This window comes from Phoenix dactylifera, unplaced genomic scaffold (assembly GCF_009389715.1).
Source record: "Phoenix dactylifera cultivar Barhee BC4 unplaced genomic scaffold, palm_55x_up_171113_PBpolish2nd_filt_p 000900F, whole genome shotgun sequence".
NCBI lineage: Eukaryota > Viridiplantae > Streptophyta > Magnoliopsida > Arecales > Arecaceae > Phoenix > Phoenix dactylifera.
This window is the reverse complement of record NW_024068262.1, coordinates 5,637-32,174: the sequence shown is the minus strand read 5'-3', so window position 1 is coordinate 32,174 and position 26,538 is coordinate 5,637. Positions and strand designations below refer to the sequence as shown.

The 26,538-nt window shown below is 38.7% G+C and overlaps 2 protein-coding genes across 5 annotated transcripts; both read right to left on the bottom strand.

Annotated features, from left to right (window-relative positions):
• Nucleotides 1-3,332: 3,332 nt before the first annotated feature.
• LOC103724178 lies at nt 3,333-9,762 on the bottom strand. Of its 3 annotated transcripts, none has more exons than XM_039120872.1 (9): nt 9,381-9,762; nt 8,355-8,706; nt 7,821-7,854; nt 7,442-7,669; nt 5,982-6,071; nt 5,273-5,338; nt 5,083-5,174; nt 4,942-4,989; nt 3,333-3,845 (listed from the first exon to the last, which is right to left on the bottom strand). In XM_039120872.1, the coding sequence occupies exons 2-9, from the start codon at nt 8,675-8,677 to the stop codon at nt 3,728-3,730; spliced, it is 999 nt and encodes a 332-aa protein (XP_038976800.1). In that variant the 5' UTR covers nt 8,678-8,706; nt 9,381-9,762; the 3' UTR covers nt 3,333-3,727. The 3 variants fall into 3 exon arrangements, with proteins under 3 accessions (XP_038976800.1, XP_008813577.1, XP_008813576.1); XM_008815355.4 differs by having other exon boundaries at nt 9,132-9,761; XM_008815354.3 differs by having other exon boundaries at nt 8,355-9,761.
• Nucleotides 9,763-12,084: 2,322 nt separating this feature from the next.
• On the bottom strand, nt 12,085-19,949 carry LOC103724177 (protein ApaG-like). 2 transcript variants are annotated; one of them, XM_008815351.4, is made up of 6 exons: nt 19,406-19,946; nt 18,936-19,049; nt 16,071-16,151; nt 13,196-13,368; nt 13,006-13,102; nt 12,085-12,478 (listed from the first exon to the last, which is right to left on the bottom strand). In XM_008815351.4, the coding sequence occupies exons 1-6, from the start codon at nt 19,664-19,666 to the stop codon at nt 12,365-12,367; spliced, it is 840 nt and encodes a 279-aa protein (XP_008813573.1). In that variant the 5' UTR covers nt 19,667-19,946; the 3' UTR covers nt 12,085-12,364. The 2 variants fall into 2 exon arrangements, with proteins under 2 accessions (XP_008813573.1, XP_008813574.1); XM_008815352.4 differs by lacking the exon at nt 16,071-16,151 and having other exon boundaries at nt 19,406-19,949.
• Nucleotides 19,950-26,538: the final 6,589 nt, after the last annotated feature.

The window sequence follows — 26,538 nt, the reverse complement described above, 5'->3', positions numbered from 1 at the left end:
ATATATATATATATATATATATATATATATATATATATATATATATATATATATATATTATATCCATCGTACTATCAATCACAAATATACACAATCAAAATATAATTTAATGTAAAAACCATCATAAAATAATTCTTGCATCTTATTTATCTTAATTAGTAGCATATCATATATATATATATATATATATATATATATATATATATATATATATATATATATATATATATATATATATATATATATATATATATATATATATATGTACAAAATATCTATAATCATACATATGAGTGTACAAAAATTCTTATCTCGTAATTGATAATACAGACAGACTAATCACCTGCCCACACCGCGATCTATGAACCAAGGTGCCTAGACTCTGCTCGACATCATCTTTCTTTGAAGATTATTTTTTACAGAATCTTATCAATATCAAAAATCATCCGAGGCATCAAACAACTCAGAACCATCTACTGGTCCACAAAAAGGTCCGTCATTACGTAGTAATCCAAGACTACCCATCAGTCTCTTTTAACCAAAAATTTCTCTGAATCAACTAGAGAGAAAATACCAAGATAGCAAGAAAAGTCAATTCAAAAACCTGAGACCCTAACTTCATAAAGTACCTAGATCTATCATTGGTCTACTAAAATATGTAGAGAGAGAATGAGTATAGAGAGAGAGAGTGATAAACAGAGAGAGAGAGAGAGAGCAAGAGAAAGAAAAATTAGAGAGAGGAGAGAGAAAATGAGGGAAGAAGAAAAAGAAAGCTATGGGGCCCTCTCCTTTCCTCTCTCCCTTTCTCGAAATAGAAGAAGGCCTTTGACGGCGCTAGTAGCCGATGACCTCTAGCAGCCGAGGACCCATGGCGGTGTCAGCGATGTGTCATGCCCGACGTTGATCGTCGAAATGAAAGAGAAGAAGTATTAAAATAGGGGAAACTTTGCCCATGATCAATCCGGTGATTCGTCAGCCGAATTTAAGAGATAGAACGGTGGTGGAAACAGCCAAATTGAGAAAAACATGGATTCAGCCGGTCAAAATAAGGGAAACAAAGCTTTTTCTTTCTCGGACAAAATTTGGTGATCAACGGCCGGCGTTGGAGCTCCTAACGACCTTGAAAGAAAGAGGAGAGGCATAACTCAAGGGGCTAGGTCCTTACCTAGTTTTCTGGTGGCAATTGGCCGTGGATGGTGCGGACGGCAACCAACAATTGGAGAGGGATTAGAAGAAATCCAACGATGGCTTCAATTGAGGGCCCGAGCTCTTCAGTGGGGGATGAGAGGGGACTTAGAGAGGCCTCTATATATGCTCAGCCGTGACCAAAATCGAACCAGAGATCGGATTCCATCCGGCCAAATCGAGAGGAAAAAGACTTCGATCGAAAGTCCTCTTTTTCTAGGTACATGCATAGCACGTGCCGATTTCTCTCTCTCTCTCTCTCTCTCTTTGGTTTTTGGGCCAAATTCAAATTGCTGGTCAAATGGGTCAGGCCCAATTTACTTAAAAGGGTTTTACAAAAACAACCGTAAAGATCGAAATGGCAGAAATAGAATGGTCTTTCCACTTAATAGTAATGGAAAATTTCATGAGCTCTATCCTCATAATGGACAATTTGCTCGAGCCCCACCCAAGGAGGCCGATACCTCTGGTAGAGCCCCTTGCATTCAGGGAGAGCCAGGAATCAACCTGACCACCAGAGAGGGATCTAAGGGTGGAAGGAATGGGATTATAAGTTTAGGCTCTTGGATGCTCACTGCATAACATCTGGAGGAGATGATACCATCACGGACTGCACTTCTCTTGGGGGGTTCCCCAAGACCACGGACGTTTCAAATGAGTAGGGACATTAAAAGAAAAAAAGAGCACAAACCAAGAAGGAAACAGAGGACTTGAAACACGTGGAAGAGCGAGAGGTCAAACTTGGAGTAAAGGACATTAGACAGATTAAGCAGCTTTAGATGCCCTCTCCTTTTTCCATGGAGAGGATCAAGAAGATCATGGGAGACATCATGAGGGTCTCAGGAGGGACACCGGGAAGATAAAGGGATTTAGAGCTTGTCGTTCAAGCTAGATTGCTTGACATATCTCACGCTTCTTTCAATTAAGTAATTCCTCCCTCTCCCCTTTGTCATTTTAATCTCCGTGAGAACTACTCCTGTTGTTTCTTTTGATGGACTTCGTCTTTTCCTCCACCTCCTCTTCCTTTTAAAAAAGAAATCTTGGGATTGATCGATTAAAAAACACACACACACGCATACATAACACACAAAGAATCTTGTTAAAATCTTTGTTTGCGTGCTGTGATGGTGATGACGATGATGATATACAGCAAGGATAAACGTGCATGAGCTCCGAAGATGGAGCTCCCGAACTAGTTGAAGGAGCTCAAGATCGAGCTGGCACTGCTACACGTCGCCAAGGTCACCGGAGACACCCCCAACAACCTCTCCAAGATGCCTTGCCCCTTCTCTCTCTCTCTCTAATGCAGCAAGGTGGTGCGGCTCTCCGTTGCTTGCGTGCACACTCTCATCTCCCAGAAGCAAGTGGCGGCCTTGAGAGAGGCCTGCACCAAGAAGAAGCTGTTGCCTTTGGACCTCCGCTTAAACAAGACCTGTGCCATCAGGAAGAGCCTCGCTAAGCATCAAGTGAACTTCTTTGCCTTGGATAAAGAGTCCACATTCACCTTAATTTTTAAACAAAGTCCCTTTCTTCTCATGAATGGAATCGTTATGTGGTTGGAAATGTTTCTGTGGATTTCTAGCCGCCCGTGCGTCTTCTTCCCATTTCTACATGCATAATTTAGTAAATTGTCACTTGAATGATTTTTTGAGGTCCCATTTCTGCCTTACGAAAAATGGGTAGTTGTTCACAGGATGTCGATCAGAGGTCGATCAAGAAGGTTGATTAGCGAACTGGCCACCTAGAGTCCAGTGATTTAATTTTTTGCATGTTGGTCCCCTAAATTTTGAAAGAATACTCCCCAACCAAATAGGGTAAGTGAAGAAAGGAAGCACAGTAGGAACAAAGAATTAACCGCTAACCGCCAAGCACTGCTTTATGGTTGAACTTCATGCCTACCTAATTTGACAAAGCAAGATCAAACATGCAACTCCAAGCACAAGCATCATTATGACGTGACAGTGCGCAAGTACAATTCTAATTTCTAGACCAAGGAATGATATAATCTCCCTCTGGACGATCTGATTGGAAGGGTTGCCTAATTGCGTAAATTTGTTCCTTGTGGTGATTCTTTCCACCATTTCACTCAAAAAGAGAAGAAGAGAAAGGAAAGAAACTACATCAGAATCAAAGTTGCGATTCTATTGTTAGCCATCTGAAATAGGAATGCCAATTGATTAGTCAGGTAAATAGAAGTTTGCGAGATTTGTTATCAATACCGAGCCCTCTGGTGCAACATGCACCGAACAAAGGGAGGATTGGAAAAAAAAATTATAAGCTCGCTATATGGATATTCCAATACAAAACTCCCAACTCGAAGACAAACGGAAAGCTTTTTTGCATGCATCTATACCACTGATGCAGGGATAATCGACCAATAGCTCTTCAGTTTGATTTTAACTGCTCTCCTGCTTGTTTGGGGCTCCCACCAGCCAACATGGATATAACTGTTTTGAAGGGCCAACTAGCCGAGGAACGGCTGTACCTTTGCAAGCCACTGTGAGGAATGAAGCCACAGTAGATAATACTGATTCATGTTGGCTTACCTCATTTCATGATAGGACTGAGGAAACCATCTGGATAGCAGAGTATGCTTCAACTTTATAATCAATGGGAATACAGCATAGCAAGGGATATGCATCAATGCCACCATAAAATACCTGTTGTCATGTGAGTAAGAGGAGAGATGTCAGCTTCAGGTAAGAAGTCCTTGTTATGCGCTGGTTATGGGAGATAACTTCATTACATGGAAGTCTGATTTTCAGCTTCCGAATGACACATAGACAGCAAATTTATTTTTTCATCTTCTTATAAATTTGTTTTCAAAAAATCCATGCTGGCTCATAAAGCTGCAGGACTGCTTGAAGTGATTTGCAATGGAAGATAGATAAGATTAATTACATTTCGATATGTAGATTTGAAATAAAGGTTCAGCTTTGCTGCAACCGTAAGATTGCTTCATTATAACCTAGAGGTTGTGGATTTAAAACACAGAAACAGCCTCTCCATACATGGGATAAGGTTGCGTACATCTGAGTCTCCCTAGACCTTGCAATGGCAAGAGCTTCACGCACTGAGGCCTTTTCTGTATGTAGATTTGAAATGCTAGAACATTTTTCCCAATCATAAAACTATTATTCCACTCACTTCAAATTTGGTTTAGGCACTGTGAGTTTGTATGCTCAGAGTGAACAGATATAATCAAGTTGCAGTTCATAAAGTTATCACTATTAGAGCTAGTGAGCACTTAAAATTTCTGAAAGAATGTTGACTTTTGTGTTCATATAAAAAACTATTTATAATAGCAAGATTGCTTTCTCTACCAGAATTTCCAGGCCAATATGGCAGCCAGTTCATATTCAAAGAAGCATGCAATGACCCATATGCAAACCTTAAATAATATGCAAAAGGTTACTGAAGAAGGGTGGAAAAGAATGCTAATGGTATCTTTGGAAAAAGACAAAATAAGGATAGATTTTCAATGAAGAAGAAACTGACATTTGAAAGATTATCTCGATATGATGGTCTTATCTGAGAACCTCAAGCATAACTTTTGCTCAACTGAAACCATAATTGGTCCATTTCTCATGTATTTCTATATATAAAAAAGATGTTATTAATTTCAGAAACTTTAATTCAAAACCGAAATGTGGATAGTTGTATATTTTTGTAATTTAACACAATCCAATGCCTGTGACATCATAGACCGGTACCATACAAATGAAACACAGTTTTTTTCAAATAGAAAAGGCATACCATATAGGGGCATGAGGTGACGACAAATCAAGAAATGGATAAGGCCACCTGTGAAAAAAAAAGATAAATAAGTAAACACAACAATACATAATGGAAAGAGAAAATTCTTGTTACAAACAAACCATAAGAGATGAAGCCTACCGGATCGAGATACAAGCATGGACCACCCACTGAAAGATGACATATGTTGCTGTCCAAAGTAGGAAGTATGCAATCCGGAACCAGGGGAAACGCTAACACAACCATAGAAAAGAACAGAGTCAATAAGCGGTTCACTAATCCAGTTATGATTACTCAACCATTAATGGTGACAAAGGAAAGAAGCATGTACCAAACTATTCAAGGCAGTATCGCCAATTAAGAAAACTGCATTGACTGAATGCATGCCAATCAGCAACTGCATCAAAAGGCAAACATGTATATACTTTTAGCATAGAACAAGGATAGAAATTCAAACATCAATTTTTTTTTTTTTGTATTTCTTTATATTAATTTTCAATGGTTTAAGTCTTATGACAGAACCAAAGGTGTCATAAAACATCTAAACTGTTAAATTAATTGGTAAATGGTAAAAGTTATTGGATATATATTAGCATCCTTAAGTGAGAGAATATCATTAATCTATAGTCATTCCCATCTCAATCAGGTGATCGCATGTGGTGCTTTCATCAAGTTCAATATTAAAAGTTGTAATTAAGCATATCACATGTTGCTATTAAGGATTAGTTAATACATTACTAAGGATTAGTTGTTTTATTCTAGAAAACAACTTCTTAAAATCCAGGTATTTTTCTTGATGCATAAATGAGATTGCACAGTTTGCATATACTGATGACCTAAAATAAGATTCAGTCCATTCAACAAATAGTATGAAGAAGCTGTACTCTACAAATGTTACTAAGGTCATCTCATTGACATCACCCACCATCTGCTGGAAGATGAATACTCAAATTTGGTCATATGAGAGCAACATAATACCAATGGAAAATATTAGGAAAACAATAGAAATTGAAAGTTGGAATTCCAGAACCTGCACTTACAAAATTTAGGCTATAATCTTTGATGGCAAGAAAGGGAAAAATGATGAGCCAAAAGACACAATCAGTGAGCATCACAGCACCTGCATTTGTCTGGCAACAATTTTAAGAAGCAAATTAGCTGACTTGCAAGCATAAGAAAAAAGAATTGATTATGGAAAAATAATGAAATAAGAATGACAAGAAAACTGAATGTACATGAACAAATTATCTTGTTTGTTTCAAGTTAATTAAAAGCACGTAATGTCTATGATTTCATTTTTTTTTCCCTCTTTCTTTTTTGGTTTAAATAGAAATCTGCATGAGTCGATGAATGATGGGCATACAAAACTAGTCTGCAATTTCTGAATTCCTCCTCCACATACAGGTCTGACATATCCAGTTGCAAAATAGTTCCCTAATAAATACTCCATAGCCTAATCTTCCATTTTGAATCTAATTTTCAAGAACAACTAACTCAACTTATCAAAAATTCATAGGGGCAGCTTGGATGCTTGAACTCATTGTTCATGGAGGAGGAAGAGGAAGAAGAATAAAAAGCAAGAGCGATCCGAGGATGCCATCGAACTTCTGACCCTGATGTTTGGAGGATCAAATAATCAAACTAAGAGGTGGCTTTCCTTATCTCAGAAAAATTGGGATTAGAGGCTCCAAGACTCCCATGAGCAAACTCCTTCTCTTCTCATTCTCTTTTCAAACTAAAATTTCTGTCAAGAAAAAATTATTCATGGATAAACTGTTTGTGCATCCAAATTATGGTATTATCATATGTCTCCATTAATAGAATTCTGCTTCTGGTGGATATTTCTCTCATCCTTTGCTCAAAAATGTGGTATTCATATATAAGACCACCCCTGACATACAATCATCTAATTCAGTCATTTATGAATGAGTAATGCTCCAACTTGAATTTGTATCCTATTTTCTGTCCAACATCTGAGGACACAGATGTTGTATGGGAGATATTATCAGTGTCCCCAATCATCATAGAAATCTGGACAATAAGTTGCGCTGCAATTAGATTAGCATCTATCTTAGCAGAACGTATGAAGTTCAAGTATAAGATTAGCAACAGCACCAGCCTGTTGAACATGGATGGCTTTATAAATGTGGCCTGACATCACTGTTCAGAGGCTACCCTCAGTTCATATCTCGTAAGACTGGCCACGCATCAAATATCCAGAAGCACAAAATACGTGCTAGAAAGTCTTTTGACTAACTATTAACTAGTCGGTATATTTTAACAAACTATTATGATAAATATATCTTCAAACACAAGACTTGGTTCATGATATTAATGGCACACATGGATAGAATCATAATCTTCACAACTCACCACCTATGTAATCAGTCAGTATTTGTGAAAACATTTTCTTTCAAAGTCCCATGGCTGATACCTAGCACTCACAGAAGAAATTAAATGAAATTAAGATAGCATTTGCAGTTGCTTGAAAGATAGTTACCTGATAGATGATTTGAAATAGATAACCCCAAAATCCAGCGATTTCCCAAATGTTGTCTCCTTCTTGGAAGCCAGAGATTTTCACCGAGTCACGCGCGCTTGAATTGTCCTCAATTCTGGAAGCCATATATGTGCCACGTTCTGCATCTGGCCTTACAAGGTCCAGCTTATCCCCACCAGCTTTATTGAGATATTGATGGCACCCATAAATAGATAGCAGCGAACCAAGCTAAAAGAAATGGTTTGGATTTAACAAATTTATTTTAACATACGTTAGGCATAACTCCAAAATTATTCTGATGCTGCTAATCACCACCTTGAGAAAGCAGCACAAGTACAAATAAATTTAAATAGTGAAGCTTCATGCTAAAAGCACATACCCCGAAATAGGCGGTAACCAGCACAAATGTCCACCTGAGCGAAAAACATGATAAACATATCCGGCATTAGAGGAGGCATTAATTGCATCTTCTATAGATCAAATCAAGAATTTTGGCAACTTCATATAACAAGAACAAGAGCCCCGTTTAATCTGTGACTTTATAACATACAAACTTTAGCTTAAACATCCTGCGATGAAAGGGCAAATTGTGAGGAACAAAGCATTCCGATGAAAGGAAATGATATTTCAATGATGCCACGATCATGGACTTGAGCTGTCAGTGGGAGAGAGATGCTATATAGGTGACATAAATGCAGCTGCTAGGGTCAAAGTCATCGCAATCAGGTGCTCTGAATAAGCAGATTCTGTTAAGGAAACAGAAGCTGAAAGAACTAATAAGCTGAAAGAAAGACAGGGTTAGCCGGGATAATTACACCAAATATGCATGTGTGGAAAACTGATCTACATGTGGATGAGACTTGAAGAAATTCGAGCCCAAAATAACATTGGATACAGGAACAAGTTGACTTACTGAGTGTAGTAGTAGAAGATGTCAGCTCCATCCACAATGGCATTGAGGACGAGCAATGCCAGAAGTATGAAAAACGCTATAACCCGAAAAGCCAGCAGCCAAGCAGGATGGATTTCCTTAAGACAAGGCCTCCAGGACTCGTCCTTGTACAAGGTTCCCAGGGTTTCCTGTTGAGTCTCTGCTCTTTCTTCTCTCTCCGTGTTGGAACCTTCATATTTCCATATCAGAATGGATGCTATGATCATGCAAGACAGCACCCATATTCCACACAGTAAAACTCTCCAGTTTAGCCAATAATCCGGTTTGGTGGTATCAGCGGTCATGGCTGGCTGCCAAGAATTTTTTGAAGGTCCTGTCGAGAGATGCATGGGGGATTAATTATTCGCTCACGCCGGTATCTAAATAATATCCCAGTGTTCTTGCCCCCCCCAACTCCCCCAGTCACATAGAGAAATGAAACAAAGAAATGCCAGGATTATGAATTATTTATTTTGAAATGAAGTTTATATCGAATGGAAAGATCACGAATTCCTTTCTCGAGCGGAAAATTGGAAACAAATTAAGTTTGAAAAAAGGAGTACATGGAAACAATTCAGAAAACTGACAAGAGCAGAAAATGTATGAGCAACCGCAAGCCCCTCAAGTATCTGAAGAAGAAGAAGAAGCAAGAGAAGAATATGAAAACGATAATTGTATTTTTCGCAACATATACCACAAATCAAAGGTCAGAAATTAGTTAAAAAAAAGGGAAGAGAAGAGGAAGAAGAAGAGGCCTACAAAGGAAAACAGCAGGAGACCCATTCGTCCGCTCACCGTTCTACAACAGAAATTTTCCGTCCAAACTAGTTCAGCAGAAAACAGGGGGGGAAACAAAGGAGGAAAAAAAAAGAACGGAAGAAAGGAAAGAGAGAGAAAATGTGACAAAGAAGAAAAAAAAAGAAAAGAAAGAAAAAAAAAAGAAGCAGCAGCAGCAGCACTTAAAGTTAAGCAGCTCCGGAACTCAAGAACGAAGAAGAGAAGAAGAACCCGATTCTCGAACGGGGCCTCATGCAGAGAAAATTCACCAAGCATCGGCTACACGACCGTTAGAGCTCAATGGCAATAAAACCAGCCAGACTCGCCTCCCAACTCAGGGTGGGCTCAGCATCATCTAATAAAGCCAAGCTGCCGGGGAATGAGCACGACAAGGGATTCCGGACGCAATGTCCCAAGATGCCACCACCCCGGCACGCAAGCCCTCGATGCGTGCAATTCCGCACCTAAAACTTAATTAATGGAGTTGGGGGGGTGGGATTTGACGAAAGATGCCCAACGATGGATGGCGGGTTTTTCACCGGGAAGAGGGCAAGCCATTATTATAGTTGTTATTGTCGTCGTTGTTCGATTAACCAGTGGGAAAATGAATAGACCAAGAAAGAGGAAAGGAAAGGCGGATGCTTGCACACAAGAAAAAGCAGAGAACAACTGAAAGGCGGATGCTTTGCTTCTCCCCTCTCTGGAGGGAAAGGAAACCAGGTGGGAACACGTATACCTTTCTCCTCCGTACGTAGGCATACATAACATATAAATATATAGTATCTACCTCTCTATCTCCTCTAGATATGCGTAGATATACGTAGAAAAGGAAAGCGGGGATACCGCGCGTGCTTTGGGAACAGGCTGCACACTTGTTATTCGCAGCCTCCTCCCTCTAGATTGTCCGGTGACCGCGTCCGGACACACTTTGAACGGTTTTTCGGACATCTGAATGCGTATGTTGTATAGAAAACAGACGGCCCTTTCTTTCAGACACACCAGTCCTTTTCCTTCCTTTTTTTTATTGAAAAAGAATGCCCTGAGGAAGATTGCTTGGGGACTATGGATAAATCCCCGTCGTGCAGAGAGACAGATGGGGATGCGTATAATAATAGGCTACTAGATTGCTTGGGGACGCTGCCGTCTCTCTGTGGGGACGTCAGATATGGAAAGCGGAAGGGCCCCACCCCCACGACCCAAGCCGAGTTTGGCCTTCGGGGACAATTCAACGGAATATAACAATTTAAAATTGAAAACTAATTACTAAAAACTTAAAAAAATAAATAATACAATTTTTTTAAAAAAATATGATGTTTCTGAAATATTTATATATATATTTATTTATTTACAAAAAAAATATAATGATGCAAAAGCAATAAATGATAGCAAAAAAAAAAAAACACTACTAAGAATAGCATGTGGTATTATTAATTTATTATTATAGCACATAAAAAGATTTAAATTAATCATCAATAATTAATGAATAAACTGTGTAATTTGTGTTTAACTCGAGAATGACTAAATAATTTTGGATCCATTTATTTTTCAATAATCAGCCGGTTAAGAGAAATACCAAGAATATTTTATTCTTTAGTTATTTATATAGGCCCAAAAAAACCTAACTAATACATTCTGATTAGCTTCTTCTTTTTTTTTTTTTTTTTTTTTTTTTTGCGGGTTAGGTCTCCCTCCCCATGTAAATTTAAAACGAATGCACTCGGCTATACCCAAGTCCACGGTAGGACTCGGATGAACAGTTATTGGTTTTCTGAAAGTCACGTTGGATCCGTATCAGTTATACATTATTTGATTTTTAGATAGGATTAATATTTGGATGGAAAAAACTGCTCGGCTCGCTAAAGATTTGAAAGTCCGTGATTAGCTGAGTGCAGGTGGAGCCCAACCGACACAACTCAAACCCACCCAAATCCGACCTCCCTCCCAGACTAGAATTAGGTGCTGGGAGGCGAGAAGCGGCGCTGGTAGCCCTATTCCATGTCGTAGTAATTCTTCATGCATCATGAGATATGGAGAAGGAACTGCTCCGAGGAAACAAGGCAAACAACCCTGGCTCCATGAACTGATTAGTCAGGGCCAACTCACCCCTGTCAGCTCCTCTTCCAAACAATCAACCACCACCAGACAAGCCAGGCAAACCGCACCATCAACCACCACTAACTGGGTATAGGAATAGGATCATCCCGCCGGAGAACTACTCATTCCTACCGAAAGAATTGGAGCTAGGGAGGGAAGAGCATATATACCTTTCATCGGTAGCAGCTCCACTGATTGAGCTCAAGTTGGATCCTGGAGAAGAGAAACGAAATAGGAGAATATGGAGAGCCTGCGCGTGTTTGATGGCCAACCAAATTGAATGGTGGTGGCTTGGGCTTGGGCTTGGGCTTGGGATGGGAAGAGGTGTTTATGAGCATTTCGCAGTTCCTCATCCTCTCCAGAAAAAAAGTGTGAATGCGGCTCTGCCTATGTGTTGCGTGCCAGACGGGTAATCGGGAAGAGAAAAATGTCCCCGCGCATATGGATTGTGTGTGGTAACGAACCTTCGTTGTGAACATGAATAGTGTGAGCAGGCGACCACCATCCTACCCAACTTCTCAGTTTCACTGCCCCTTTTTTTTTTTTTTTTTTGCGGGCGGGTTCACCATAGTACAGATACGCCCAATAAACTCAGAATTTCACTGCCTCTTGGAACGTAGTTTTCATGCATAAACGCTGATCATGTTTTCTACCCGAGCGATCTTATAATTGCCTGCAGGCTTATTCTAACGGGTGCTGTCCATCTTACATGATTTCTTCCTCCACCATCTTAGTGAAAAATAAAAACACGACCCCATCATCCGGTATGATTCTTTGTCATGTCCACGGGGCAGTGACCCAAGTATTAAAAAAAAAAAAAAAACAAAAAAAAACCAAGGAGTATGGAAGTACAAATAGCCACTTCAATACATATCTATGGAATCAAAAAAACAAAACATAACTGACTAAATATACCCATATACAAGTAACAAGTCCACAAAATAAATTGCAATCATTGCGCGCCATTTACACCAGTTCACGCACACTGCCACGGACTTGAAGCAGTGCCACAATAAATTAACAACTAATTGACTTGTACAATATTGCTGCTCGCTCCGTTTGACCAAACAATCAATCTTTAGCTTCCATCCAGAGAACAATGCCATCACCTCCCTGTACTCCTAAAGGGGTTCGTCCGTGTCATCTCCAATGATGGAAAGGGAGAATGGGGCAATGGCAACATTGAAAGTTGATGAACCCACCCTATCAACGTGCTTCATCTCAAAATCACCCTCCTGCAGAACGATAACCGGAAAATAAGTAATCTTTCTTTAATCATGTGGAACTCAAAGTGGGTTAAACTTACATACGGTTCTTACAGGTCCAACGGAGATGATGAACAGGAAATTTCAAGTGTCAATTTATGAAAATTCAATCTACCGGTCAGAGGAGTCCAGAACTATTAATGGAGAAAAAACATCTATTTTGGAACCCCTCGTTCAAGTGCAGTCAAAAACGAATGTTGCATAAATCCATACCGGAAAGGTACATGATAAAATATGAAAAAAAATTTCTTCCCAAGAAAAGAGAAAATGTGCCAAATATATAATAAACAAATCATATTGTGTGATATCTGGAAACCTATATATTTCTTGTCATCTACCTAGCACAGATACATGAAATCAACCCTGCCTTTGAATTTTTGGATAATCTTCTCTCCTTGCTCAGTTAAAACACAACCGCGCATGCACGTGCATGCGCGAACACACCCATACACACAACACACGCGCAGAGAGAGAGAGAGAGATAACTGTAAGCTTACCATTCTTCCACTAGGGGTGCTTAATGGGCATGCAGAGGAGTACTCAAATCCAGTTTTAGGAAGTATAACAGGCTGCTCTCCTATTACACCAACACCCCTGGAAAGGAGAAAGTTTCCAGTTGGGGCAAATGTATAACAGGAAACATAAAATAGTGGATTAATAATAAAGATGATAGAAAAGTGTGCTGACCAGATATTCTCAGTTTTTCCATTGGCATCAGTTATGATCCAGTGCCTCCTGAGAAGCTGAACAGGACGCTGTGAAGTATTAGTGATTCTAATGCGATAGGCAAAAAAATATTGCCCTTTTGATGGTTGGCTCCTTCCCTCAATATATACACTTCTGACTTGCACCCGGATCCCCTGAAACATTCAGCCCCAAAACGATATCTTATAGACATGCAATTAGGGATTTGCATGTATACATCTTGAAAGCATTTGATTTGCATGTATACACATCTATAGTACTTACTTGTGTACATTTGTATGTAACTATAAACATATGTACATGCACATCCATGTACCTTTTTTAAATGGCAAAGTGTTTATTTAACAACATAACGTGAGAGAACAGTATAAAAAGGAGAGAGAAAAAGCACATAAATAATAAATTAGAGAAAGCATGCCAAAAGTTCAGTCACAAGGCCATCAACAGTGGCATTCACCATGCTTGCCGCTAACCATTATCCTCAGATAAAGTTGCGCTTATCTTATTTAAAAAGAGCATCCCAGTACATGAGGTTCCCACCATTACCGGGTTTGGGGAGGGTCAGATGTACGCAACCCTATCTCCGCATGAGGTTCCCACCATTACCATTGCTCCAAGGCTTCCCAAGGCTAACCTTGTAGTTGGGCATATTTTATTTCATAACAAGAATAGGCATGACAAAGATTCAATTTAATTTTATTACTTGCAAGGGCATCAATAATAGCATTTGCCAATTATCCCTTAGAAAAGTCAAACTAAATATACTTGAGTGTATGCTGTTGTATATAAAAGAATTTAATTAAATTTGACTTCAAGCACTAGTAGCATTTCCATTTGAAAATGATTAAACTATGGCTTCTAGGCTTTGAAAAGATACATTTTCAATTTATCGCAGTTCATTAGGCTCTACACTTCAAAATCCTCTACCTACAAGCTTAGGATGTGAAAATTAACAGATGAAAGGGGTTTACACACCCTACGATGATACTGAGCAATACTAGCACCTTCTGTTACTGATCATTACCTCTTGATATCGACAAGGTGGTAATACCTCGTTGGGACAGCATGTGCCAGCTGGTGTTCACTGGCACAGCCGGCACCTCCAATCATTGGTCCTTGCTAATTATTTTGTTTACTCTTCAAAACTTATATTTGACTTAATAGTCCAAATTTATTCTACCTATGATTTATAACTTGAAAAAGGGTGGCACCAGATGTTCTTGGCATCTACGGAACATTGATAATCCTTAGTTGAGATCATTAACCAATATATAACGGCACCCAATAAAAAACTCAACTACAACAATATTGTGTCAGCACTCGAATCAAAGCCAACATCCATTGCCAAAGAATGGTAGTGTAACCAAGGGAGCCACCAGTTTTAAATATTTGATATATTTATTATATCAAGTAGTTATGGCATAGTTCAGAGCAAAAATTGTCTGTAGATAAAGTGTCAAGATGATTAGCCTTGCTCATTTTATAGAAGAATCAGTACAATGTGCACCAGCAATAAAATTCCCATGATGCAAAGATAAAAGTCTAAAAAATTACTAAATTTCTGCAGGACCATATATTTTCTGATATTAAGAACCGAGACAAGCAATCAGGCTCATTTCCTTGATCACTGGACTAAGAATATATCACTAGGTTCAGCACCTTAACATTCCTTGTAATCCATTCGCTTCCATCACCTAAACATGACCTTTGATATATTTGGAATGTCTAGTAGTTCACCTGCTTTACTTACAAGACCGGGCCATAAGTTGTGGTCTAAACCAATCACGAAGACCACATTATCCCATCCTTTGCTACTTAAATTATTTCATTGCAATACACAGCTTTTACAGTTTCACCTTGATAATCAATTAAAACCTCCTTTCAGCCCATTTATGGATTGTCCAAGACACACATCAGCCGTATAGAAGAAAGACTGTTAAATGCATTATTATAATGCATCAAAGTTTGACTAGTGATTCCAACAGTAGCATAACAGAAAAATTCGGCAGAACAAATTCTTGGTTCTTCTTTGGGAAAAAGTTTTGATTTTGTTTTCTTGCTAATGATAGGCATTGAGACAAAACTTGCCATCCTTCAAGTTATAGCTTCTAAGACTGTTATTCGAAATATAAAAAGCAGTCTTTAATTTGGCACATATTAGAATTATACATGACTTACATTTCAGAATATTTTTGCTTGGCCTACATCATGCATACTTCTGATCAGAAAGAATGATGAATATGGCAAGCAAAGAATGTAGCAACGCACATGCATGTGTGTGATTACCATTGGCAAAATTTGCATAACAATGCTTTTAGAGAAAAGGTTGCCCGAAAGAAACAGAATTAGAAAAAACCTTCAGAAAAAAAGAGCGAAGTCCTATTTAGATTCTGCAAAGTAACTATTAATTGTGCTCCATAATAATGTAAGCATCCATAGTGAAGAATTGCCGAACCGGTATCGAGTGTTATACCGGTCGGCGCCCGGACCGGTTCGGACCAGACCGAATCGATCGCCAAATATGCCACAGTGCGGCACGCTGTGGCCAAACATGCCACAACGCGCACGCCGCACTGTGGCAAATCTAATCGGACTTGGTGGGAACCGACCGGTTCGCACCGAGTCCTAGCCGAACCGGATGGGGCTGGAACCGTTTTCTATGCCTGAACTGACCCGATTAAAAACCGGACCGATTCGGTACGGGCTGAACCGGCTGGTGCAGACCGGTTCAGCATTCCTTGTCCACAGTCATAGATAGAGTGACCCTCAAAACAAAGATAAGAGATGACAGAAATGGAAGTCATGTGTGGCTAACTCAAGTCATCCAAAAGACTGCACAAATAAACTAGGAACATACCAGAGTAGTAGCATCACTGGAACACGTAAGGAGAGAGTGTGGAGCCACAATCTTTAATTCATCTCTGTACATGGCTGCATCCTGAAGAATTTTCACATAACAAAGGGGGAAAAGGGAAGAAAACAAAAAGAACAATTGAAGGTAAGCTTTGATTTCTCTGATTTGAGCATCTTGGGAGAGAATCATTCACATAACTAAGATGATCAACTACAACCAAGCATGAATATACATATATCCTTGATATACAATATGTAGAGCAAAGAATTTGTTATCAAGTTATGATCCATAGGCAGTAACAAGGCAACCTAAACTATTGTCAAACAAAATTACAAAATCAAAATTGTGTACCAGATAACAGTACATGCATAGAAAGCAGGGGAGGGAGGGAGATGGGAGAGACGAAAAGATTTAGATATGCTGATGAGAAAAGTGAAAAGTAGAACCATCTTTAGCCATTTGCCTTCATGAAATGTAGGGGAACTACATATCGATAACCTAGTTGTAGTAAGAGGCAATTATTGGTCAGAATCTAGCATTTTTGCCACCTACAGAGACATTTTTCAAGAGTCCTTATAAAATTGAAAACTTAAGACATGAATTAATAAGGAGAATTATCACTACTGTAATGTTTATACAACCCCAGGATGTCACTACTTAAGCCAAAGAAGCCACCAGCCTCTTTCTGATATGCTCAGTCTCATTTCAAAGTACCAGCCATTTCTTTCTCCCACTAGCCCACCAGATAGTAATTCACCAATGAATGTTTCCATTACCCTATCAAATAGTCCAGTAAAGAAGCCTCAATGGATATGATTCTTGTCAAACATCATTTAGTAGCGATCATAACTATAGATCTTTACATGTTTATCTTTTCATTTTTAAAATTGTTGAATCATGCTTGTAATTTGATAAGATTCTATTTCTTCCTGATTATGATAAGGGTCTTAGAGCAACAGAATGAAAACATAGTAAACAGAATGCAGGAATGAAGTTTTGATAGATATGAAATAAAATTTATCCTCATTTTATCAAATTTAATGGCCCAGGAATATCATGATATGATCAATTTTGCTACCTTGTACTAATATAAAAAGAACAGAGTGAGAAATGAAGACAACTATTAGAACTAAAGTATGATGGATGACATAGTGTGAGGACCTTGTAGCTCGTGTTAGTCCCACATGGGTTGTGCACCAGGGAGATCTTGGATACTTAAGCAAAATAATTACACATGGTATCAAAGTGGTCATGACCCATAATTGATGTGTGACTATGGGACGCCGCAGCAAAGGCCCTTTTATAGGGCTAATGATGAGCTGGTCATGGTGATTGTGATCGGATCTTTGAGATTGGAGCCTTCCTATGGAGAGGATGCTTAGATTTATAGTGTGTGAGGACTCTTGCAGGCATGTGTTTAGTCCCATATAGCGTATGAGGACCCTTGTAGCCACTGTGCCAATCTTGGATACTTAAGCAAGGTCAAAGACCCCATATTATTACCTTGTAGTTAGACTTTTTGATTGAGGTCTTAGTCGTTTACATGTGGAGTTTGGTGAAAAATTCTAAAAGGTTGTGAACTTCCAAGATCCAAAATATTAGGCCACAGGGAGGGATTGAGCAAACAAGATAAGAAAGAAACATAAGAATTCTGAGATTAATGTTGTACGATATGGTAGACAGGTATTGCACTATTTGAGGTCAAAATGATGAAGAGTCGCTTTAGATGATACGGTTATGTGAAGGCTGGAGGAGGCTCAACAAGGAGAAGTGCCTGTTCATACCAAAAGTCTAAAAAAAAGAGTCTAAGACTTGCACTAACATGGATGGAAGTAATAGAGGACTTACAAAGCTGATCCCAAATGGTCTAGGCAACGCTATATGTATGGATATCTGAAAATTTAGCCTATATAGTCATAATACAATCAATTAAATGTTTATGGTAACCTTTTTTTGCGGAAACAATATGGTAACCTTTTATTCAGAACTCTATTAAGTAGTCATAACAGAGAAACTCATTAAAATCTGTGAAAAAGAAGATATCTTGACATCAGTTATATTTTTTTCGTTGTTTTGCATAATTTAGATCTTTAATTATCATTTACTGAAGATGCTGTTATATTATTATTTTTCTTAATCTGGTCTTATAAAAGAATTGTTGTTCCTTACGATACCAAGCTTTTTAAATTTTATATTTGATAATATTATTTCAAGTCTCCACAAAACTCATCTTAATGTTTAAACCATTTCAAGCAATGAACAGGGTGAAAATGTTTTATCCTCAGACTCAGGCAAACATTCTAAATCCAAATTAACAGCGAGAGTAGCACCCGGTCCCGTATCTTGTGAAACGCCTTGTAGTGCACAAATAATGGCTGAAAGATCAGATAGATAATTTGCTCACTGATACCATTAGTCTAAACCTACCAAATTAATGTTTGACGTTTACCATGAAAGAGCCAAACACCGGACCAGAAATATTTCTAACCAACCTACAGCCACTCTAGAGGACTGATGAGTTCCACTAAGCTTAGAATATCAAACTAGCATCTTGGAGTTCTAGTGGCCCTTCAAGTCCATGCGAAACTAATTAAACTGCTTAAGCATTTCATATAAAGGTTATCTTCTGGATCCACTTCATATTTTCTAGTCCATGTTTTCGCTACTTTACAATCTTATTGTAGACCATAGTATATGAAATGTTCGACTTTGAACACTGTGAACATACTTGCATATGCAGTTCCGAACAGAGATATGATTAAGTTCAGAGTACTCAAGCTGACATTCATAAATTTTTTTGACGAAAGTCTGCTCTTTTAAAACTGAAGAAAACAGCTCGAACAAAGGAAAAGGATCAAAATAATGTACCTCGAACCTCTCTTCATCGATTGCCTTTCTCATCAATCTGCGAAGGCGCAATACTGGCTCCTCCTCCTCAAAAGATTTCAAGGAGTCCCTTATTCTAGCAGCCTCCTTGTAGTCCTGACAAAACCAGAGCATAGAATTTCAACTTACAAACGAGGGAAAGATTTTCCCTCAAGAAAAAACAAACAAAGAAAAAGAAAGAAAACTGTTCCTGGAAGGGGGCAAAAAAAAAAAAAACACAACTTGCTTTGTTTAGACAAAAATGAAATGAAAAAAAGGAGGAAAATCATGGAATTCCTTAGTTGATTGTTGATGAAATCCACTTTTTTTTTTTTTTAAAAAAAAAGAAAAAGTGCAACATTCATGAGAAACAAAAATGCTCCGTAAATCCACCACGAACCCATGGAAACCTCTACAAGCGAATGAAAATGAAAGGAACGGATGGAAGTGGAAGCAAGGACGGACGGACCGACCTCGAATTTGGCAGCGACGGCCATCTGCTGCTTGAGCAGAGAGTAGGTCTGGCTCCTCGACAGGAACGAAGCCGCCGCCTTGTCGCCTTCCCTCCCAACGATCCCATCATCTCCAGCGCCGGCGCCGTCCCGCTCCGAGGGAGACGAATGATCGGAGGAGGAGACCGCCATGATCCTCCTCCCCCTCTCCCGTTGACTCGGCCAAGCAGAGGAGCGGAGGTTGTTCAGGCCCGGCACCAGCTTCAAGCTCAAAGATTGCATCTCTCTCTCGCCCCCTTCCTTTCTTCGCTAATAACGATTCTCTTCTTATCAAGGAGTAATTTGACTCTTCTTTGGATTGGATTGGATTGGATTCGGTCGCTCTCTTTATCCCTCTTCCTCCTCCGACCGAACCCCGCTCCCCTCCTGAAATGACCGACTGTCCATGGGATTTGGTCCGGGGGCGTCGCCTCCTGCCGCCGCCAATGTAATTAGAGATTCCTCCGCTCTCCGTCACCCAGATTTTCTTGGCTATCAGACGCGCACCTGAAAATCAACAATTTTTTTTATTTTTTCTTTTAAGGATGCAATGTTGATGGTTGAACCTATCACATATGTCGCGCCCAACCAGATAGAACAAGAAACCACATCCAAATCCCAAATTAATATATATATATATATATATATATATATATATATATATATATATATATTATAATATATATATGAACTTCGACCGCGACACCTGGAGTTTTAAGGTACGTATATGGGCACACTTCTCCCCGTATCATTTTTGTTATCGATCTTCATGACGAGGCTGGATAGCGCTTTTAAAATGATCTACGAGTACCGCGAAATTCATAAATTATAAACAATTGTGCAATCGATTTCAATGTCTTATTTGCACATTGTTATCTCGCCATCATAGGGAGGAGATGTATGATGTATCTAATAAACTGGCCGGTTAGGTAGAAGGGCCAATTATGAACCGACCATTTGTTGTTTCGAAAAGTTTCTTTATATTTATTTTTAAAATAAAATCAGATGCTTGATACGATGGTAACTGCCCTTGCACTTGAGACCCCTCTTTGTTATGTTGAAGGAAACAAAAAAACAGGCAAGATTTCTTTAGAACACTAGTGGAGGAGGAGGAGACACTTGCCGAATCCTTGGCCGGTGAGACGTTATAAGATCTTCTGGCCCCGGCGGTCCCCACCCACTTCTTGCGGCGACTCTTTTTTCACCATCATTAACCAACAAAAAAGAAAATTATGGGAACACAATCGATATACAAAGAAAATTTTTGATTATGATTTTATGTGACCTCACTATATGGCAGTGAGAAATCAGAAATTTGATATGCATGATTATCTACTATAACAGCAGCTTGCCACGTGGTCACCAGTAAAGAAGCCATCAAGCTATTTAAATCTTCTCCAACCAGCGATAGCTACAGCTCACATAACATGTAGACGGTTATCGAGCAATTAAATAAATATTCACTTACTCTATAATGGATACTGACTCTTGCCTTATATAAATAATACCTGAGAGACCTCCAAATATACTCTTATATGTGCTCACTGCTGCTCTTGTTTTCTCTTATTTTTTTCAAATCTCTGTTGTTTTTATAAAACTTTTTGTCTGATTTAGACATCAGAGAATTTTTCGTTGGACAAATTCTAACAATTCTTTAGTATGAACTTTCTTTTTTATTTTTAAATCAATTCCTAAGTATATTTTTTAATCTGAGCATAACCACAGCTAGCGGCTACTTATCTTTTCAGCTCGAAGCCCATCCGACCTCTTCAAGCTCAGCACTCGAATTTTGGCGGCAACACTTCTATTTTTTTTAAAAAAATAATTTTACATGCAACTCATCTATAACATAATTGGCTCATGAATAGAAAGAGTACTTGATTGATAATCACAATTTTATCAAATTTATAAAATACTTTTATAAAATTAAAATTATAAAAATTGATAATTAGGTTCGGCTCTCTTTTGAAAGTTATGTACATTTGAGTTACTTAACATATAACAAGTGATTGTAATCAAAAGTATTTAATGAACAATTATGTAATTTATACATGGTATTGATATCTTGAAAATGGACGCACATAAAGCGCATCCAATTCATCCGTCATCTCCTTCCTCATGTTTTCACCTTCGATTTTGCATGGAAAGGAAAATAGAAGCAATTAGCAACCTCCTCCCCCTCCCCTCATCCATAAAGTAGCATTCTCATTGGTATATGAGGAAAGCTTACAGCAAATAATCAGGATTGTTGCAAGTTGCAAGAGAATGAGAAGTTTCGAATTATATTAGCCCTTTCATACATAAATACTAAATCATAACTGTTCATACTATCTCTCACCTACATCGCTTGTGTCTAATATTGGAAGCAAAGAGCAGAGATAAGATGGTAGTTAAACATGATAATGATCAGACTGAGATGACGACATAATAGTAATTCATTTTTTTGAAATAATAATAACTAACTATGAATGGCCTTTTCCTAGAAAAGATACGCGTGCCACAAACATGTACATGCCTGCATATGCACGTGCACAAAGAGATACGAGGGAACATAATACTCTATTGCATTTACACTTAACAAAAATTAAAAAATGATATATTATAACTAAATCTAAGTATGATATTGATAATTAACATGTTGCTGATAATTTACCTTATATTTAGTGATATATTTGATTTTTTGTGATCACAAAATTTAATTTTCTGACTTATAGCCATATTATATCTATACTTCAATATCCAATGTGTATTCATATCTGTTTAAAATAAATATGGATATAAATTTTTGCAACTTATTAATATTTATATCCATATTCATATTTATTAAATATAAATAGACATAGATATGGATATACTGATATTTGATCTGTATTCAATTTTTTTCAACCCTACCTCCTATATGATGCAAGTCTCTTGGAAATAGTGAAGGTTCTGAGCAACCACTATAATATTATGTAGCAAAGGGAGTAGTGAATACGATGATATTTCTCCATGAGCAAGAAGATCTACACAATAATAGAGCAGCGAGATAGGAGGAATAAGAGCAATAAATTAATAAGAGAATGTTTGGAGATAGTTACCACATTATCCTGTTTGAACGGGATAAGTTTGTAAAGTGAAGGATGCTTCTCAAGATTCAATATTTTGCATGGCCCTCTGTTGATGATGATATTGCAGAAACGTCTCCCAATGGTGTGAAAAATATTGGTTCAAAACTATTTACACCACATCCAAATCGATGATTGTGATTCATAGACTGGTTAATGACAAATCTCGAAAGATCATTTGGTAAAGATAGAGTAATAGTAGATGTACGAAAAGGACATCATATGCAGCCTAAATAAGAGGTTCTAGAAGGATGTTAATTTGATTAAGTACCAAGGTACAGATTGAGAACTCAGTTAGCAGGTTAAAGTACAAGTTATAATTGACTAGCAACTTGAAATTTTACTCAATCAACAAGCCAGAGTACTTGACCAGTAGGCTAAGTACTACTGGAAAAATGCCAACCTCAGATCCAATACTAAGGGTGTAAGTTGAAACACAAAGGGTGCAAGCTGAAACATAAAGGGTGTAAGTTGAAATATCAAGAGTGTAGGCTGACTAGCTGAAGAATCAGGATGCAAACCGAGTATATGGGGGGCAGACCAAAGGGACAAGAGCTATCGGCTTAGGATGAGGACTTTAGTGGAGTGGAATGCATGGCAAGTGACTAACTAGTAGTTACCACTACCCAAAATATAGGAGTGGTAGCACTATATAGAGTGTAGAAGTAGTGGAAAGATAGTAACTACCATGTATAACAACAGTGGATCATGTGATGCAACCCAGTAAGAACAAATATCAAAATTGAGTGGTGACACTTATTTTATCACTACCAAGAATGTAGGAAGAGCGGTAGCACTACTAAAAATATAAGAGCAGTAGAAGGAAAGTAGCTACCATGCATAGTAATAATGGCCTACAAGATGTAACAAAACTAAGTGCTGACATCTATTCCAACAGTCAATAGTAGCTAGTTACAAGTATTAAGTTGTTACTTTGAGAAGAGGCATTTACTAATTGAATTTGTTTATCTTTCATTATCTTTATTTATCATCTAGTCTTTAGCTTTAGATCAATAGTTTCATAGTTATAGCACCCTTCTCCACAAAGGTGACACCTTAGTTGCGAAAGTTTTTAAAGGTCAATGCAATCCCACGTTGAACCATCCTTTCTGGTTTGGACATCAATTGCATACCCACACATCGATCCACTCCCATTCTCTCCTTTCCACCCGATCATGGGAGAAAAATAGGAGCAACAAAAGCCAACCCTCTTGTTTGACTTTTGCTGCATACAGCAGTACCAACAAAGACAAGCCTTTGGCCTCGATCTAGTTCAAGCTTGACGGTGGTGTCATCATCTGATTCCTCATCGTATATGGGTTAACTAGCCAACTTTTGTCAATCAATGTCATATTCTTCATACTTACCCTCCCGTTCATCATCTATATCAACAATGTGGAGTTCAGTGATGGATGTCATCATGAAATTCAAAAGCTTAATGCCTTCTTTCTATAAATGCTTAACATGCAAAAGTCATGGGGCAAGCAACTTCTAGGGATGCTTGTGAGGTTCTCTTTTTTTTTTGGGGTGTTTCTTGTTGCTCCCTAGTTGGTATGGCTATAAGAGATCTTAATGAGTCCACCTTATGGGACTGAAGCAAGCTTCTTGTTGCAAGCCTTGTGAGTTCGTCGAGGGATATTAACGGCTATGAGCTTTCCTTAGGTTCCTTTTAGCATGCAATGTCTTTTGGTTGGTGCCGTTCATATGCTATTTTGTGTGATTTACAATCTCATCATAGATTGAAACCAATAAACCATTTAGATAATGGAGGACACAAGTTCCTTCATCCTTATGCTGGCATGCTAAAGATTTTGAAAATCTTCTCTATGTAGTTGGTGATGCTCTTTTCACCCCGTTTTAGATTCATATAGGATTAATAAAAATAGTGAGAGTGATCAATTAGAAGAAAGTGGAAGCATAAATGCTTCTCCATCTTTAGCCAATTAGTGATCATCTTCATTTTCCAAATGCTCACTCAAAAGCATTAAATATTCTGCTACCAGATGGATGCATCTTCCCATAATTTTAATGACATAATCTTCATCTTCGTGTTAACTGGGATGTCCATAACTTCAAAGAACATCTCAATGGTGGTGATCCAGTCAAGGAAGAACTTTGAATTAAACCTCCTATAAAACTCAAGAAACTTGGGTTCGATGTCAAAGAGCAATGAACATGTAAGTCTCTCTCATCAAGTGGAGGAAGATAAATTGATCCTCGATTTAAAACACAACGGTGGATAGGGTTAATGAGATGCTTGGAAGATGCATCCAATAGTGTATCATCCTCTCGATCTGATTCTTTAAGACAACAATTGCGACCAACCTCATGATCATGCTTCATCTGTAGTTGCACTTTCTATTGTTGCAATTGTTGGATATCTAGGTCTGTCAGTTCTATATCCTGCACTGAAGCATTGTAAGTGATTTGATGAACCATGAGTTCAATATTGATGTAGAACACCACGAGCAAAATGAAATACTCTGATGCCAAAATACTGCAAACTACGATCCCTCTTCTTGAAAAAGAAGATCTACATAAATAGAGTAGCAAGATAGGGGGAAGAAACAACAAAGGAAACTCTCAAAAGTCATAAAACAATAAAGAAAAGATAGAAAATTTATTCAATTGAAGAAGTCATTTTACAATAGCTAGACATCTATATTCATAGTTGTAGTGTGATGATCCATGCGGGCGTATGTTTAGTCCCACATCGGTTATTCGCTAGGTAGATCTTGGGTACTTATACATGATTAAGAAATTCAAATAATACCTTCCAGCTAGCCATTTTGGGTGAGATCCTGGGTTGTTACAAATAGTATCAGAGCGGATCCAGTCCATAATCTATGTAGACTATGGAACACTGCAGTATATTACATTGGAGCTGGCTACTGATCGATCGTGGTGTTTGTGGATAGATTTAAATGGGTTTAAACCCTTAGCCTGACGAGAACGTTAGGACTTGAACGGAGAAAATATGTGAGGATCCGTGCAGGCGTGTGCTTAGTCCCATATCGGTTATTTGCTGGGTAGAATTTCTTAAACCTATCTACGTTTGTTTCTTATTGAACATGTAAAAGATTTTACTGATAAAAAATAACTATAGGAAAGAATCTCTCTACTTAGATTTGATGATATCAATATTATTTGATCCTATGTTCAAGATTTATTTTTTTAATCTATATTGCCCTTCCAAAACTAACTTCGGTTTGGATCCAGTATCAAACCGTTTTGCTTCTCTAGTCAGCCTTGGATATAAAACAAGTCAAATATGTGTCGGCTAGCGAGGTATTGGAATTCTAGGCTGATACGTATTATCAATAAGGACAAGACCGAGTAGCAATAAGGAGGAGGAAGAGCACCTTGCCCTAAATCCATCCGGGTTCATTTGAAGCCGCCCGCCAGCCGACCATACGAGACAGAAGTGTCCCGTACTTCCATTTAAAGGGTCGCGGTAAAGAAGGGCTCCAAATCCATGGTCAAACTTCAAAGCCGTGTGGAGCCGCCTTCCGACGAGAGCCGAGTTGAGCAGGCGTGGCGGGGGAGTCTCGACAGAGTGTGAGACGTGTGGAGCTGAGGAATCAGTGGACCATGTGCTCTTCCAGTGTACATGGGCGAGGGCGACATGGCAGTGGACTGGGTTCCAGCAGGGGGCGCGGAGCGCGCGATTACAGTTTCTCGGAGTGGTACGACAGTGGTTAGCCAGTTCTCAAACCCGCGATGAGGGTATCAGAGCGAGCTGTACAGCATACCAGATTTGGTTGGTTAGGAACGCTCGCACTTTTGGCGAGCGTAGGTTGTCACCAAGGTTTGTAGCAGAGCTTGCTCGGGCACAGGCCACAGAGATCAGAGCCACCCTACCTACGGACAGACCTTTGACAGCTTGGGACATCTGGGGCTTCTCCTTTGCCTCGGCAGCTCCTCGGATGGTGTTTTTCACCTGGGAGCCCCCACCCCCGAGCTTCCTCAAGGTCAACTTCGATGGGTCGGTTTTGGATGGCGGCACTC